At 44.5% G+C, this 18,471-nt stretch overlaps 1 protein-coding gene across 2 annotated transcripts in view; it reads left to right on the forward strand.

Annotated features, from left to right (window-relative positions):
• LOC139367189 (collectin-12-like) overlaps positions 1-17,004 on the forward strand; it is a 61,309-nt gene extending 44,305 nt beyond the window's left edge. For both annotated transcript variants that reach the window (XM_071105343.1, XM_071105342.1), the window contains 7 exons: positions 10,207-10,293; positions 10,489-11,532; positions 14,882-15,379; positions 15,497-15,633; positions 15,741-15,850; positions 16,007-16,153; positions 16,313-17,004. In XM_071105343.1, the coding sequence (XP_070961444.1) occupies positions 10,207-10,293; positions 10,489-11,532; positions 14,882-15,379; positions 15,497-15,633; positions 15,741-15,850; positions 16,007-16,153; positions 16,313-16,403 (2,114 nt within the window). In that variant the 3' untranslated portion in view covers positions 16,404-17,004. The remainder of the gene's footprint in view (positions 1-10,206; positions 10,294-10,488; positions 11,533-14,881; positions 15,380-15,496; positions 15,634-15,740; positions 15,851-16,006; positions 16,154-16,312) is intronic.
• Positions 17,005-18,471: the final 1,467 nt, after the last annotated feature.

Below are 18,471 nucleotides of genomic sequence, written 5' to 3' on the forward strand. Positions count from 1 at the left end.
CAGAAAAATATGAATATGAGGAAGGAGAGGACACAGAGAGGGGAATTAGAGGGTGTAGGGGGAGTCTCCCCACTCGTTGTCCTCACTCAGCACTCTTGCAGCATTCATTTATTTTTCACCTTTCTTTCTTTTCCTCTGTTTCTCTCTGTGCTCAGGCTGTGTGCATGGGATCTGCCACTACATTCTGGGCTATAATCAAAGCTTTAGCCAAAATAAGCGGAGTTGTCAGGTTGTGTGTATGTGTGTATGCACACGTGTGTGTGTGTGTGTGCATGCTTTTGTGCGTGCATACTCAGTGCCTGCTCAGTGTGTGGGTGTGTGTGTGTTGTGTGTGAGGAAGGGATGACACCCAGAAACCACAGCTGCAGCACAGCTGGCCTACTACACATGCCATAGTAGGGCATAGCTCTTGGCCAGATATTATACAGTGTGTGTGTGTGTGTGTGTGTGTGTGTGTGTGTGTGTGTGTGTGTGTGTGTGTGTGTGTGTGTGTGTGTGTGTGTGTGTGTATGTGAGTGTTGGTGTGTGTGTGTCTGTGTGTGTGTGTGTTATGCAGAGAAATGTACAGTAAATGTATGGTTTAATGTGAGTGTGTCTTTCAGTAGTGTGTGGTACAGTAGTGTATGGTGTCTGGAAATGTGTCTCATTTAGTTTGCAATGTAACATTTCATTCAGACTGGCCATACCTATCCAATCTGAGGTAAAACTACTCTTTCAATAGACAGGGAGTTTTTATAGATCATATGGCTTTCTCAAAACTGTCATAGTTGTTTTTGTATTTCAAAAGTATTTTGGGTGGTTAGTCATCTATGAAGGTGAAAATGTGAAACATGCAGTACCAGTCTAAAGTTTGGACACACCTACTCATTCAAGGGAATTTCTTTATTTGACTATTTTCTACATTGTAGAATAATAGTGAAGACATCAACACTATGAAATACCACATATGGAATCATGTAGTAACCAAAAAAGTGTTAAACAAATCAAAATATATTTGAGATTTGAGATTCTTCAAAGTAGCTAGCCTTTGCCTTGATGACAGGTTTGCACACTCTTGGCATTCTCTCAACCAGCTTCACCTGAAATACTTTTGCGATAGTCTTGAAGGAGTTCCCACATATGCTGAGTACTTGTTGGCTGCTTTTTCTTCACTCTGTGGTCTAACTAATCCCAAACCATCTCAATTGGGTTCAGGTCGGGTGATCGTGGAGGCCAGGTCATCTGATGCAGTACTCCATGACTCTCCTTGGTCAAATAGCCCTTACACAGCCTTAAGGTGTGTTGGGTCATTGTCCTGATGAAAAAAATAATGATAGTCCCACTCAGCACAAACAAGATGGGATGGTGTATCGCTGCAAAATACTGTGGTAGCCATTAAAACCTCTTAAGGATCCACTCCTTTTTTAAAATTTTGAAGCAAGGATATGCGTATTCTTGGTACCATTTGAAAGGGACTCTTTGAAGTTTGTGGAAATGTGAAAGAATGTAGGAAAATATAACACAATAGATTTGGTAAAAAATAATACAAAGAAAAAAACAACCGTTCTTTTGAAATGTTGTTGTACCATCATCTTTGAAATGCAAGAGAAAGGCCATAATGTATTATTCCAGCCCAGATGCAATTCTGGCCACTAGATGGCAGCAGTGTATGTGCAAAGGTTTAGACTGATCCAATGAACCATTGAATTTCTGTTCAAAATGTGGTATCAAGACTGCTCAAATGTGCCTAATTTGTTTTTTAATAACTTTTCCATGCTAATCGAATTAGCCTACGTTAGCTTAACCTTCCGTGGACGGGACACCCATCCCAAAGAAGTTGTTTAAGGGTGCCTTGAATTCTAAATAAATCACAGACTGTGTCACCAGCAACGGACCCCCACATCATCATACCTCCTCCGTACTTCACGTTGGGAACTACACATGCGGAGATCATCCGTTCCCCTACTCAGCGTCTCACAAAGACACGGCGGTTGGAACCAAAAATCTCAAATTTGGACTCATCAGACCAGAAGACAAATGTCCACCAGTCTATTGTCAATTGCTTGTGTTTCTTGGCCCAAGCAAGTCTCTTCATATTATTGGTGTCCATTAGTAGTTGTTTCTTTGCAGCAATTCGACCATGAAGGCCTGATTCACGCAGTCTTCTCTGAACAGATGATGTTAAAAGGTGTCTGTTACTTGAACTCTGTGAAGTATTTATTTGGGCTGCAATTTCTGAGGCTGGTAACTCTGATGAACTTATCCACGGCAGCAAAGGAAACTCTGGGTCTTTCTTTCCTGTGGTGGTCCACATGTGAACCAGTTTCATCATAGAGCTTGATGGTTTTTGTGACTGCACTTTCAAAGCTTTTGAAATTTTCCAAATTGACTTACCTTCATGTCTTAAAGGAATGTTGGACTGTCGTTTCTCTTTGCTTATTTGAGCTGTTCTTGCCATAATATGGACCCGGTCTTTTAACAAATAGGGCTATCGTCTGTATACCACCCTTACCATGTCACAACACAACTGATTGGCTCAAACGCATTAAGAAGGAAAGAAATTCCACAAAATTCCTCTGACACCGCCTGGTATAGAGGTCCTGAATGGCAAGAAGCTTGGCCCCTGGGATGTACTGGGCCGTACGCACAACCTTCTGTAGTGCCTTGCGGTCGGAGGCCGAGCAGTTGCCATACCAGGCGGTGATGCAACCCAGTGCAGCTGTATAACTTTTTGAGGATCTGAGGACCGATTCTAAATCTTTAGATTTAGGCATTGTTGTGCCCTCTTCATGACTGTCTTGGTGTGTTTGGAACATGATAGTTTGTTGGTGATGTGGACACCAAGGAATTTGAAGCTCTCGACCTGCTCCACTACAGCCTTGTTGATGAGAAGGGGGGTGTGCTCGGCCCTCCTTTTCCTGTAGTCCACCATCATCTCTTTTGTCTTGATCACGTTGAGGGAGAGGTTCTTATCCTGGCACCACACTGCCAGGATTCTGACCTCCTCCCTATAGTCTGTCTCTTTGTCGGTGATCAGGCTGTTGTGTCGTTGGCAAACTTAATGATGGTGTTGGAGTCATACTGTTGGAGTCGTACTTGGCCATGCAGTCATGGGTGAACAGGGAGTACAGGAGGGGACTGAGCACTCCCTCCTGAGGGGCCCCCATGTTGAGGATCATCGTGGCAGATGTGTTGTTACCTACCTTTACCATCTGGGGCCGGCCCATCAGGAAGTCCAGGATCCAGTTGAAAAGGGAGGTATTTAGTCCCAGGGTCCTTAGCTCAGAGGTGAACTTTGAGGGCACCATGGTGTTGAACGCTGAACTGTTGTCAATGAATAGCATTCTCACATAGGTGTTCCTTTTGTCCAGGTGGGAAAGGGCAGTTTTGAGTGCAATAGAGATTGCATCATTTGTGGATCTGTTGGGGCAGAATATAAATTGAAGTGGGTCTAGGGTTTCTGGCATAATGGTGTTGATGTGAGCCATGACCAGCCTTTCAAAGCACTTCATGGCTACAGACATGAGTGCTACGGGTCAGTAGTAATATATGCAGGTTAAATTGGTGTTCTTGGGCACAGGGACTATGGTGGTCTGCTTGAAACATGTTGGTATTACAGACTCGGTCAGGGACAGGTTGAAAATGTCAGTGAAGATACTTGCCAGTGTGTCAGCGAATGCTCAGAGTACACATCCTGGTAATTTGTTTGGCCCTGCGGCCTTGTGAATGTTGACCTGTTTAAAGAACTTACTCACATCGACTATGGAGAGCGTGATCACACAGTCTTTTGGAAGAGCTGATGCTCTCATGCATGCTTCAGTGTTGCTTGCCTCGAAGCGAGCATAGAAGTTATTTAGCTCGTCTGGTAGGCTAGTGTCACTGGGCAGCTCACAGCTGTGCTTCCCTTTGTAGTCCGTAATAGTTGGCCAGCCCTGCCACATCCGATGAGCGTGAAGCCGGTGTAGTACTATTCAATCTTAGTCCTGTATTGACGCTTTGACTGTTTGATGGTTCGTCGGAGTGCATAGCGGGATTTCTTATAAGCGTTCAGGTTAGAGTTCCACTCCTTGAAAGCATCAGCTCTACCCTTTAGCTCAGTGCTGATGTTGCCTGTAATCCATGACTTCTGGTTGGAGTACGTGTGGTCACTGTGGGGACGACGCCATCGATGCACTTTTTGATGAAGCCAGTGACTGATGTGGTGTACTCCTCAATGCCATTGTAAGAATCCCGGAACAGATTCCAGTCTATGCTAGCAAAACAGTCCTGTAGCTTAACATCTGCGTCATCTGACCACTTCCTCATTAAGCGAGTAACTGGTACTTTGTGCTTTCGTTTTTGCTTGTCAGCAGGAATCAGGACGATTGTTATAGTCAGATTTGCCAAATGGAGGGCGAGGAAGAGCTTTGTAAGTGTCTCTGTGTGTAGTGTAAAGGTGGTCTAGAGTTTTTTTCCCTCTGGTTGCACATGTAACATGCTGGTAGAAATGAGGTAAAACAGATTTAAGTTTCCCTGCATTAAAGTCCCCTGCCACTAGGAGCGCCGCCTCTGAATGAGCATTATCTTGTTTGCTTATGGCTTTATACAGCTCGTTGAGTGCTGTCTTAGTGCCAGCGTCGGTTTGTGGTGGTAAATAGACAGCTACGAAAAATATAGATGAAAACTCTCTTGGTCTATAGCTTATCATGTGATACTCTACCTCAGGCGAGCAAAACCTTGAGAGAAATAGACACAGACCGCCACCCCTTGTCTTACTGGAAGCAGCTGTTCTATCTTGCCGATGGACCGAAACACCCAGACAGTTGTATGTTATCCATGTCGTATGTTGTAAGTTATCCATGTCCAGTCACGACTCTGTGAAACATAAGATATTACAGTTTTTAATGTCCCGATGGTAGGATAATCTTATCAGATCTCATCCATTTTATTATCCAAGGGGGATTACTCACTCATCGTCGGATCCTTACAAGGCACCCAGACCTACGTCCACAATATCTCTGTATCTTCTTCATGCGAATGATGGGGATTTGGGCCTTGTTGGGTGTCTGAAGTAAATCCTTTGCGTCAAAGAAAAAGGCTTTGTCCAGTACGAGGTGAGTAATCGCTGTCCTGATATCCAGAAGCTTTTTTCGGTCATAAGAGACGGTGGCAGAAACATTATGTACAAAATAAGTTACAAATAACGTTAAAAAAACACACACAATAGCACAATTGGTTAGGAGTCCGTAAAACAGCAGCCATCTTCTCCGGCGCCATCTTTTACAACTTTTTTGGTTACTACATGATTTCATATGTGTTATTTCATAGTTTTGATGTCTTCACTATAATTCTACAATTTAGAAAATAGTAAAAATAAAGAAAAACCCTTGAATGAGTAGGTGTGTCCAAACCTTTGACCCGTAGTGTACATCCGTCCACCAGGTTGAGAAGGCTACATCCCGAGTGGCATTTGATATTCTATATGCAGGCGACTTGATTTCCCCAAAATATTAGGATGTCTACTCTGTATGAAGCCATTTTCCATCATAATTTTATGACTTCTCTATGTTTCAATTCTGGAGACATTTCTAGGAATGGTTGGAAATGTTGTTTTGATCTCGTGTTTCCTGCAATGGAAAGAGTGGGATCCTGGGAGGATTATACGTTCAGAGAGTTTAGGTAGTAAACACTTTCTGAAACATGCGAAAGCAATTACTTCTGAGTTTCAAAACACTACTACATGTCTATGACACCACCCATACCAGGCCCATATCCAGAAAGAGATTCAGAGTAGGAGTGCTGATCTAGGATGATCTTTGCCTTAAATCTTAATGAATAAGAAGGGGGTGGGACCTGATCCTAGATCAGCACTCCTACTCTGAGACGCTTGTGAATATGGGCCCCAGTCAACACTATCAGGTAGGAGTGCTTCTAACACCACAGCACTCTTGATAAGACACTCACCTGAAATAAATTCCATCTAAATGGGAAAATGTAATTATAGGCTACTTTTGGGCTGAATTCCATGTTATGCATGCATGTGAATATGGCATGAATCAATTGATTCAGTCTACTCCCATTTTAGCTTAGCACAATTACAGACGAACACATGCAAGTCATTAAAAGCATGCATGAACTTCTGGGTTTCTATTTCCGCAAGGCATTTGTTGACAATGACAAAAGTACACTCATCCTTGGCGGGTTTGAAGAATGACACATTGTTGTTTTTCTGTCTCTCATCTCTCATTTCCAAGCTGTTGCCTTCCATCCTCTCTGTCGTTGTTAGTTAGATGTTCTATCATCACTTTACTTCTTCCTTAATTGGGATGTTCCGTGAAATGAGTGCCTTTTGCTTCCCTTTGATATTTTAAGTAGAAATTGTGCACTAATATAGAATTTTAAAAGCTGGTTATATTCAATTAAGTGCCCTTTAATATAGACCACGTGGAAAATCCAATAAATTAGCATTTTGACATGCCCCTCTGTGCACCCTCTGTGATTTCCAGGAAGATTTTAACCCACTTAACTCCAACAGTTCTCAAAGTTTTTACCATCCGTGTAAAGCCCTAGTTATTTCTGAACATGGATTATTTACTTCATGTGATTAGTGATTCATTTTAAAGTAAAACAAAAACCTGTCCCTCATTTTAAGGTCGACCCTCCCACTTGGCACACACTGGTTGAATCTATGTTGTCTCAATGAAATGACGTTGAACCAATGTGGAATACACGTTGAACTGACGTCTGTGGTCAGTGGGCTGTTATGTGAACTGAACTGTCGTTTTAATATGGTGGAACTATTCCTTTTCAAATATTATTTTGCAAAAGAAACATTGAACATCTAATAGTCAAATCATAGTGTAAAAGCAGGTGAGCTGGTTCTACTCTTTTTGACCATTTTGTGGTGTTTTGTGTTGGACAACTGAGCGGGTTGAGCGTAACGCGTCAACCCTGTTACCCATAGATCGACAGGCTAGAAATGTTTGAACAACAAGCTTCCATTTCCCCTGATTTATGGCCGATTTAAGATGAAATCGACAACCCTGTTATGGTCAACCATGTTACTTTATTTGGCACTTAATAGGCACTTACTGTAGTCATTTTAAAAATGTAGCCTCTTAAGATTGGAAAATGTGCCATGCAGGAAATGTTACATTTATAGGGCTCTATTTTTGGCTGGTGTTAAGCCAGCACAATTGTCAAACACACACTTGTTTGCAATTTCGACCTGTTAAAGCCGGTACTCTTCTATTTTCAAACCATAGCGCCATGATTAGTAATTTACCTGTCTTATATGAGTTATCTTCATATTTAGAAACATTTGTTATTTTCCTGTAACAATTGTTTGTTTTCCAACATGCTTTTGTTTGCTGACATTGTTTGTTTGCTGACATGCTTTTGCACTATTCACATATGCCTACCTGCAGTGCATACTCCATCACTTTTGTATCCATCCCCATTTCCAAAGAGCGCATTTGAGGTTTAAAAAGTCTCCTGATGTTTGTAATTTACACTTTGACATTTCAGACTTGATTTTCCTTTAAGAAAAATTGATCAACCCCTATAAAAATGTCCATTAATTATAATCCAGATAATCATTCACATTTCCTGTTGCTGCTGGATTCATTTCCTGCTGTAGCAAACTGGCTCAAATTAAGATGCTACATCTGTACAGATTGCCCAGATAAACACACTCAGTCAGAACAGTGGGATCTATCTATCCATGTCCTCCAGTGCTCTCAGTCAGAAGGAGGAATTGAGGTGCTCGTGCATCTTCTCCTCTTGTGTCTTTATGATCTTTATGATGATTCGACCCTTGGTGGTCTAGAATAAAGTGAATGATGATATCCATTTAAGGGTTGAGCTCGGTGGGGTCTTTGAGCTTGATTAGTTAGTTGGTCTTTACCTGTTTTCTTAAGTGGAGGATATAAATAACGGCTAGGGTATAGTTTTCACTGGTTGTAACTATGGATGCACCTATATGACATTTTTGGCCGATATTCAATATTTTCCTTGCCAAAAAACCTGATACCGATAACCGATATGAAATTTTGTGGCCTTTTACGTATTCTAGAACAGTTAAATCGTTGAAACACACACACACACACACACACACACACACACACACACACACACACACACACACACACACACACACACACACACACACACACACACACAGTAAAACATAATCAAAACCTATTTCTTTCACTTACTTGCTGTGCTCTTTTAATAACTTGTTCAGTCTTTTCATTCTAAACCAGGATTTCATCATACATATCAAGCAGTGAAGTTTCAGCTCTGTCACGCCTGCTCCCGTTCCCCTTCTCTGGCGCTCGAGGGCGCCAGGCTGCTCATCATTACGCACACCTGTCACCATTGTTACACGCATCAGCGCTTCATTGGTCTCACCTGGACTCACTTTATTGATTGCCTCCTCTTTATCTGTCTATTCCTCAGTTTGATCCTTGTACTTAGGTCCTTGTACCTAGCATCGAGCAGGGTGGCGACACAGTAAAGAGGCTCAGAGAAAATGCCACTGAATCGCTTGTTCACAGCCTCTAGTAGAGTACTTTTGCAAGTTTTAACCATACGGTCTGTGTCAGCAGTTTTGTTGAGCAGGAGTTTCAATGCCATGACAGAGGGTATCACGTCTGCTGCAGACGCAGTTGATGAGCTTGTTTCTCAAGTCAGTTGTTTCTAATGGAGCTAGGAGTGTGTTCATGTTTCCAAGTTTCAAACATGTTCTGAAATGGCAGAATCAGTATGAGAACCAGCACATTCTTGAGCATGCAATACGGCTTTCCTCAGTATGAAATCTTCGTCGACCCACTGTGCTGTCAGACTCAGCATGCTCATGGGGCTGACATCACTGGTCCAAATGTCAGTCGCGAAGCTAATAGCATTGACGCCCATAGCAAGTAGCTCATGGATGTGCATTTCAACAATACTGTGTAACTCCGGTGGGGCAACATCTGAAAAATAGCATCTACTCGTTAGTGTTTATCGGTTCTTGAGGTGCTCGACCAGTCGGACGAAAGCCAGCATCATCCATGAGAGAGATTAATTGGATTAATTATCCAGAGCAATGAATTCCATTATCTTGACGTTAATGGATTTTGCCTTTGAGTTGTCTCGCTGAAATGTTCTTACTCTCATATGACTGCTCGACTTGAACTTGTTTAGTTGTGTGCGCTTAGTTTTTTTCAGATTTTGTTCTAAGTAGTCGCTGAACGTCTGGTGGTGATGCACTTTCAAGTGAGTAATTAGGTTTGTGGTCTTGAAAGATTTCACTCTCTCTTCCTCTGGAAATAATAGCAGCACAAACGTTGCAGATGGCCTTTTTGTTATCTTCCTTTGAAACTTAAATAGATCCACACAGCAGACATTGTGGGCTAGGTTAGGAATGCTGTGTTGCATGTGTAGAGCTGTATTTTTAGTGGCGTCATTACGTCATCTACCTACGTTATAAAGGTATGCACGTCAGCTTTGACATCGGTTTTGCACATTGGCATTAAACTAGATGCCGATGTTGTCATTTTAGCTAATATCGGCCGATTCTGATATGCGTACCGAAATATCGTGCTCCCTTAGTTGTAACCCCTGTGGTCTCCAGTTAGCTGGTTAGAGATGGCTCCCTAGCCTGTGGAAGTGGTGGTGGTGGTGGTGGTGGTGGTGGTGGGGTGATTCCATGGAATCTCAGACACATTCCAGAGGAAATGAAGGGTTCTGCCGCCTGTGGGGGAGTAAAGACCCTCCCTGACACAGCGTCTGTCTCCTTAGGGTACCCTTTGATCCCCCTGTTTACTGAGGACCCCCCTCAGGTTGTTTCCTGTCCCCCAGGGTCCCTCCAGTGTCTCTGTCCTACCCCCCCCCCCCCCTCCTCTCCAGACCCTACTCCCTCTGACCACCCACCCACTCTGCGCTCATCTGCCAGTGTCTTCAGTGTCTCATGCTCAGTCTTCATGGACACACCCAGTCATTGAGACATTATTGTTTATTACATGACCATTTCCTAATCCTAAAGCTTGTGATTGCTGAGGCGACCATTATTACATACCCACCAGACATATATTATATATTGTGTCTGAGTGAGGTTTCATAATCATTCTTTCTGATCCCTTTTATACATGGTGTCTGTGATTGCAGGCTATTCTGCCCATCCTTCTCAGACTCGTAATATTGTATGGAGCCCACCACTGTGCTGAAGCGCTAACCCTGAACTGTGTTGTGTTGTTTGTGTTGCAGTGGTGCAAAAGGTTGACAATGTGTCCGAAGGTATCGAGAGCTATGGGGGGAAGATCATTGCTGTGGAAACAGACTTGAAAAAGCTAGGTGAGTTTCCCCACTACCTATAGCAAGTTGACCATGCATAATCCTTTGTAACTTAAGCATGTGCATTGTGTTGAACAATAACAGTTAAGAGTTACTGTTTTTACTGAAGTCTTTCATTGAAGTCTGTTTAATCTTTGATTGAAGAGTAACCACACCAACCATTATGTAATCATTTCTTTCACACCATGTCCCCAGATGACCAGACTGGGGAGAAGTCAGAGAACACTACCACAGAGATCCAGGCCTTTAAGAACAACATCCGGGCTCTGCAGCGGCAGCTGTCTGAGGTGGCAGAGAGGAGCAGCAGTAACCGGGCGGCCCTGGGTCGTCTGCAGGATTCTGGCCTGGACATGCAGGGCAGCCAGGGCTCCATACAGGGTCTGCTGGAGGCCAACACGGCCACGCTGAGGTCGGTCAATGGCACCCTGCGGGCCTACGGTGGCACCATGGAGGGTCTTCAGGAGGACACGGCTCGGCTGCAAACTGAGCTCCAGGAGCAGGTTCGGCAGCAGAGCCAGGCCCTGCTGAGCATCGGGAATCTTAACCTCACCCAGGCCCAACAGAGGGGCCTGATCTCGGCTTTGCAGAGATCTGTGGACGACACCAGCCAGGCCATCCAGAAGATCCGAAACGACTTCCAGAGCCTGGAGCAGACGGCCAGGCAGACAAAGTCGGACGCTGATTGGCTGAAGGAGAAGGTGCAGAACCTCCAGGTGCTGGCCTCCAACGCCTCTGCCCTGGCCAAGTCCAACAACGACAGCCTGGAGGACGTGGGATCTCAGCTGGCCTCGCTGTCTGGACAGCTCCAGAACACCTCCAGCCTGGCAGAGAACCACGACCAGACTCTTAGGGAGATCATGGACCAGCAGCGCGACCACGACAACCTCACCTCCTCTAAGTTCGACCAGCTGGAGATACGCCTGGACGAGTCAGAGGGGAGCATCGACCGTGTGACAGGCAACATCAGCTTTACTACCCAACTCCTGGGCGCCATCAACCTGAACCTCAACGAGCTGCGCACCTGCGCTGAGACAGTGGGGCGCCACTCCGACTACCTGTCCGACTTGAATGCCACTGTGTCGGACGTGAGGTCGGACGCCACCACACTGAGGTCGCAGCAGGACGACCTGGTGGCCCGCCTGGACAAGGAGGTCACCAGCCTCTCCATCATCATGGAGGAGATGAAGCTGGTAGACAGCAAACACTCACAGCTCATCACCAACTTCACCATCCTACAGGGTAAATCAAATGAAATCACATTTACATGTGTCTTATACAACTGGTGTAGACTTTACCGTGCAATGCTTGCTTTGTAGCCCTTTAAAAATAAAATAAACTCAGCAAAAAAAGAAACGTCCTCTCACTGTCAACTGCGTTTATTTGTATGAACATAACCAGATTTAACAACTGAGACATAAACTGAACAAGTTCCACAGACATACAGTGCCTTGCGAAAGTATTCGGCCCCCTTGAACTTTGCGACCTTTTGCCACATTTCAGGCTTCAAACATAAAGATATAAAACTGTAATTTTTTGTGAAGAATCAACAACAAGTGGGACACAATCATGAAGTGGAACAACATTTATTGGACATTTCAAACTTTTTTAACAAATCAAAAACTGAAAAATTGGGTGTGCAAAATTATTCAGCCCCTTAACTTTCAGTGCAGCAAACTCTCTCCAGAAGTTCAGTGAGGATCTCTGAATGATCCAATGTTGACCTAAATGACTAATGATGATAAATACAATCCACCTGTGTGTAATCAAGTCTCCGTATAAATGCACCTGCACTGTGATAGTCTCAGAGGTCCGTCAAAAGCGCAGAGAGCATCATGAAGAACAAGGAACACACCAGGCAGGTCCGAGATACTGTTGTGAAGAAGTTTAAAGCCGGATTTGGATACAAAAAGATTTCCCAAGCTTTAAACATCCCAAGGAGCACTGTGCAAGCGATAATATTGAAATGGAAGGAGTATCAGACCACTGCAAATCTACCAAGACCTGGCCGTCCCTCTAAACTTTCAGCTCATACAAGGAGAAGACTGATCAGAGATGCAGCCAAGAGGCCCATGATCACTCTGGATGAACTGCAGAGATCTACAGCTGAGGTGGGAGACTCTGTCCATAGGACAACAATCAGTCGTATATTGCACAAATCTGGCCTTTATGGAAGAGTGGCAAGAAGAAAGCCATTTCTTAAAGATATCCATAAAAAGTGTTGTTTAAAGTTTGCCACAAGCCACCTGGGAGACACACCAAACATGTGGAAGAAGGTGCTCTGGTCAGATGAAACCAAAATTGAACTTTTTGGCAACAATGCAAAATGTTATGTTTGGCGTAAAAGCAACACAGCTCATCACCCTGAACACACCATCCCCACTGTCAAACATGGTGGTGGCAGCATCATGGTTTGGGCCTGCTTTTCTTCAGCAGGGACAGGGAAGATGGTTAAAATTGATGGGTCTGCAAAAGACCTGAGACTGGGACGGAGATTTGTCTTCCAACAAGACAATGATCCAAAACATAAAGCAAAATCTACAATGGAATGGTTCAAAAATAAACATATCCAGGTGTTAAAATGGCCAAGTCAAAGTCCAGACCTGAATCCAATCGAGAATCTGTGGAAAGAACTGAAAACTGCTGTTCACAAATGCTCTCCATCCAACCTCACTGAGCTCGAGCTGTTTTGCAAGGAGGAATGGGAAAAAATGTCAGTCTCTCGATGTGCAAACCTGATAGAGACATACCCCAAGCGACTTACAGCTGTAATCGCAGCAAAAGGTGGCGCTACAAAGTATTAACTTAAGGGGGCTGAATAATTTTGCACGCCCAATTTTTCAGTTTTTGATTTGTTAAACAAGTTTAAAATATCCAATAAATGTCGTTCCACTTCATGATTGTGTCCCACTTGTTGTTGATTCTTCACAAAAAAATACAGTTTTATATCTTTATGTTTGAAGCCTGAAATGTGGCAAAAGGTCGCAAAGTTCAAGGGGGGTGAATACTTTCGCAAGGCACTGTATGACTAACAGAAATTGAATAATGTGTCCCTGAACAAAGAGGTCAAAATCAAAAGTAACAGTCAGTATCTGGTGTGGCCTCCAGCTGCATTAAATACTGCAGTGCATCTCCTCCTCATGGACTGCACCAGATTTGCCAGTTCTTGCTGTGAGATATTACCCCACTCTTCCACCAAGGCACCTGCAAGTTCCTGGACATTTCTGGAGGGAATGGCCCTAGCCCTCACCCTCCAATCCAACTGGTCCCAGACGTGCTAAATGGGATTGAGATCCGGGCTCTTCGCTGGCCATGGCAGAACACTGACATTCCTGTCTTGCAGGAAATCACGCACATAACGAGCAGTATGGCTGGTGGCATTGTCATGCTGGAGGGTCATGTCAGGATGAGCCTGCAGGAAGGGTACCACGAGGGAGGAGGATGTCTTCCCTGTAACCCACAGCATTGAGATTGCCTGCAATGACAACAAGCTCAGTCAGATGATGCTGTGACACACCGTCCCAGACCATGACGGACCCTCCACCTCCAAATCGATCCCGCTCCAGAGTACAGGCCTCGGTGTAATGCTCATTCCTTTTACGATAAACACGAATCCGACTATCACCCCTGGTGAGACAAAACAGTGACTCATCAGTGAAGAGCACTTTTTGCCAGTCCTGTCTGGTCCAGCGACGGTGGGTTTGTGCCCATAGGCGTCGTTGTTGCCGGTGATGTCTGGTGAGGTCCTGCCTTACAACAGGCCTACAAGCCCTCAGTCCAGCCTCTCTCAGCCTATTGCGAACAGTCTGAGCACTGATGGATTGTGCGTTCCTGGTGTAACTCTGGGAAATGTTGTAGTTGCCATCCTGTACCTGTCCCGCAGGTGTGATGTTCAGATATACCGATCCTTTGCAGGTGTTGTTACATGTGGTCTGCCACTGCGAGGATGATCAGCTGTCCGCCCTGTCACCCTGTAGCGCTTTCTTAGGCGTCTCACAGTACGGACATTGCAATTTATTGCCATGGTCACATCTGCAGTCCTCATGCCTCCTTGCAGCATGCCTTAGGCACGTTGACGCAGATGAGCAGGGACCCTGGGCATCTTTCTTTTGGTGTTTTTCAGAGTCAGTAGAAAGGCCTCTTTAGTGTCCTAAGTTTTCATAACTGTGACCTTACTTGCCTACCGTCTGTAAGCTGTTAGCGTCTTAACGACCGTTCCACAGGTGCATGTTCATTAATTGTTTATGGTTCATTGAACAAGCATGGGAAACAGTATTTAAACCCTTTACAATGAAGATCTGTGAAGTTATTTTGATTTTTACTTAATTATCTTTGAAAGACAGGGTCCTGAAAAAGGGACATTTCTTTTTTTGCTGAGTTTAGTAACACAAGAGGAGTAAAATAAATGACACAGAATGGAGCTATATACGTGGAGTTCCAGTACTAGATCAATGTGCAGAGGTACGAGGATTTGAGGTAGATACAGTATGTACATGAAAGCAGGGTAAAGTGACACTCACACTCCTCTACCACACTTTGAACAGTTGATCAGACGCAGGTTTATATATTTTTTTATTGTTTCTTGTTTCAGGTCCACCTGGTCCAAGAGGCCCGCGGGGAGACAAAGGACCCCAGGGAGGAGCCGGTCAGCCCGGGCAGAAAGGGGAGAAAGGGGATACGGGTGGGCCTGGGGTGCAGGGGCTCCGTGGAGAGAAGGGATTTCCAGGACCACCAGGAATACAAGGGTTCAAAGGTCAGCCAGGCTCACGGGGGAACCCAGGTTCAAAGGGATCCCGAGGGTCAGGGGGCAGGGCAGGACCCCCGGGGGCGAATGGTGAGCCAGGCACTGCTGGGCTCCCTGGGAGAGATGGACAGGCCGGTCCTCAGGGGCCACAAGGTCCGTCGGGAGACCGAGGACAGGTGGGGCCGGCTGGGGCACAGGGACCCAGGGGACCAGTGGGGCCCATAGGGGCCCCAGGGCCACCTGGACTGCCAGGACTCACTGCCCGATCTGCAGCAGCAGCAGCGGTGCCTTTGGTCCCTTTCTCGATGCAGAGTGAGGCCCCCGCTCCTACTGTGTCGGCCCCAGGTGATACACATTCGTTTTTATACACCATCGATATGTCTGTATCACTCTGTCAACACCATCTATGATAGACAGGACATAAGTTCATTGTGATAGTATAACAATAACCGTTCACTGCAGGTTGTCCTCAAGAGTGGGTTGGCTTCAGAGACAAATGCTATCACTTCTCCAAAGAGCTGCACAACTTTGACGATGCAAAGAAAAGCTGTGATGCCCAGACTGCGTCAATGGTGATCATTAACGATAACGATGAACAGGTAAGAAGAGTCATCCTCATAGGCCTTTCAAAATCAAAAGCACAACTGTTCAAACAGTCATAAAATGAGTGACATTACTGACATCATGTTTCCTTGTTTTCTCTCAGAAATGGCTGCAAAAGCAGACCTCTGGAAAGGGCTACTTCTGGATGGGTCTGACAGACAGGGAGGAGGAGAATGCATGGCGCTGGCTGGATGGAACCGAACCTGCCTTCTCGTATGTATAGTACCTCAGTGTCAAGGCCGATGCTAGTCTTTCACAGCCAAGATAATCCCATTATATCAATGCAAGAGTAAAGGGGAAGACGCAGTTACATGCATGTGTCTCAAGTTAGGTTTCAGTGTGTGAGTGCCCTCTGCTGTGTGACTGTAGGCAGTGGAAGCCAGGACAGCCAGACAACTGGAGCCACGGGCACGAGAGAGGAGAGGACTGCGCTGGCCTCATCCACGAGGGACTGTGGAATGATTTCTTCTGTGAAGATCTCATCAGCTACATCTGCGAGAAAGCCATGGAGTATCCGTGAGTATCCATCTACAGTATCCCTCTGTCTCTTTGTGTGTCTGTTTGTCTTGTTTGTCAAGTTTTCTAAGATGTATATTTTTTGTTCTTTTTCTAGTCATAGTTGTTTTGTTTGCAAAAATAAATTTGGTAATCTACAAGCAATGTTGTTTTCTGCAGCAAAAACTCCAGGATTATAGCACCCTCTGTGGAAGGAGAAGAAACAGAGGAGGCGTGGTTGAGTCAGAGGCGGTATGATGAGCATCATTAGGCCCCGCCCACAAGTGACACTAGCCATCTGACACCCTATGCATGGACATGCTATGTGGAGAGATACGAGGGACAAGCTTCACAAGCCTGAATCGAGACTGTGGCTGCATTCACTGAGATTTCCCCCACTCATAGCCAGATTCAGCTCTCCTCCAAAGTGAATCCAGACCACTACTTCCAGAATTTGCATTCCAGCAACATGACAATCAAGTGTTGAGGGGAAGATCAATCGTTTTTTATTTTATTTTTTATAATCACCAAAGTAATTGACTCATATAGATTTGTCTCATTAAATTTTTTTTTTAAATGCTGTTTTTTGTGTGACGTTAAGTCCATTTATAACTGATTATCTGAATGTATATTTTCATATTGCGGTTTTTCAATGTAGACCATTATTTTACGGCGCCAATGGGACTCACCACAGTGTCTTTCACAGTTGATTGTCTAGTTCCTCCTTAATTATGTGAGGTGCAAAATGATGCGCAAAATAAACCAAAGAAATGTCGCCGATATGTCCTTTCTCAAACATCAAGAACTGTCTAGCTATATGTAAGTATGTTATTATACACATTAATCTAAATAAATGAAGTATTTACACATAATAACAGTCAGAAAGTCTGCTTGGTTATGAAGTCAAGACTGCACAAGTTTACATGTTAGTATTTCTATATGTATGGTACTGTATATTTGCGTATGGGGCCTGTATGGTGTATGAGTTTGTACTTTCCACAATATAACAAGTGACTATGGTCATGTTCCAGGCTGGTTTCAATGCAGACATTGAATTGCATCAACTAATGGTTGCACGCCACATCATCCTGTCCCTCTGGGATATCGCAGGGATATCTGCGGGCAAAAATGATTGATTTTGCTGCGGCAATTCTGACAATTTGCATGCCAATATGCAATGAGTTTGTCCTCCAATGTGTCACTAAAATGCGGGGACGAGGGAAAAAGGTTGTTGAGATGTGGCTTGATTGAACCATATTGTGCGGTAAATGTACGGTGATTGAGTCCAATTTATGTGCTGCGATGATGGGTCGGTTTTAGTTTTATGGGATAATATTGCAATGATTTTACTGTTTTATGCGGAAATAGTGGAGTGATTTGTCAAATTTGCAAGTATGCGGGGAATTGTTGACGTTTCAAAAAGATGTGCAATCGCAGAATCCTGGAGGGAGCGAGGGACTAATAATTGACAGTGCTGCCGGGCATCAGATTACTATACCATATGATGTGGGCAGCTGTTTTGATAAACACCTTTCCAGGCGTTGTGTGGCATCGGCAATGTAGTCAGCCTGGAACGCTGCCTCTTGCTCATACCTAACAATATCTAATTTAAAGTACATTTTTCTGCACAAATGGAATTCATGTTCCCTGGTTTTGATAGTCACTTTTTAGCCAGTAATTCTGAAAGTAATGCTCATGAGCCAAAACAATTCAGAGCCAAATAAATTGCGTACCATGTCACACTTGCAGATATGAACGCCACATCATTGCTCTCACTCGTTGTACTATGTGTGCATCTTGCTAGCTGTCACTCAAATGGCGAGGGACTGAAGTTCATTGGCTCATAGAACTCGAATTGCTAGGGGGCTGGCCCATGTGGGGGAAAATGTAGGGAGAACGTCTTCTAGAAAAACAGTTGCATTCAAACTAGATATTTTGTGGCTAATTGAGGCAAGACAGTAATTCTTATCATAGATTATACATGTAGGAACTACACATTGATTCATCCAGCCCAAAGCGGGAGGTGGGTGGGCCTGGGAGGGCATAGTTTTTCCCCACAAAAGGCCTTTGTTACAGACAGAAATATGCCTCAGCAACCCCCCCCCTCCCCACCCCCACCCCGTCGTCCCGTCCCCGACGATCCCGCAGGTGAAGAAGCCACATGTGGAGGTCCTGGGATGGTCTGTGGTTGTGAGGCCGATTGGACGTACTTCCAAATTCTCTAAAACGACATTGGAGGCAGTTTATAGTGGAGAAATTAACATTATATTATCTGGCAGCAGCTCTGGTGGACATTCCTGTAGTCAGCATGCCAATTACGCACTCTCTCAAAACTTGAG

The sequence above is a fragment of the Oncorhynchus clarkii genome, chromosome 15 (assembly GCF_045791955.1).
Source record: "Oncorhynchus clarkii lewisi isolate Uvic-CL-2024 chromosome 15, UVic_Ocla_1.0, whole genome shotgun sequence".
In the NCBI taxonomy this organism is placed as follows: Eukaryota; Metazoa; Chordata; class Actinopteri; order Salmoniformes; family Salmonidae; genus Oncorhynchus; species Oncorhynchus clarkii.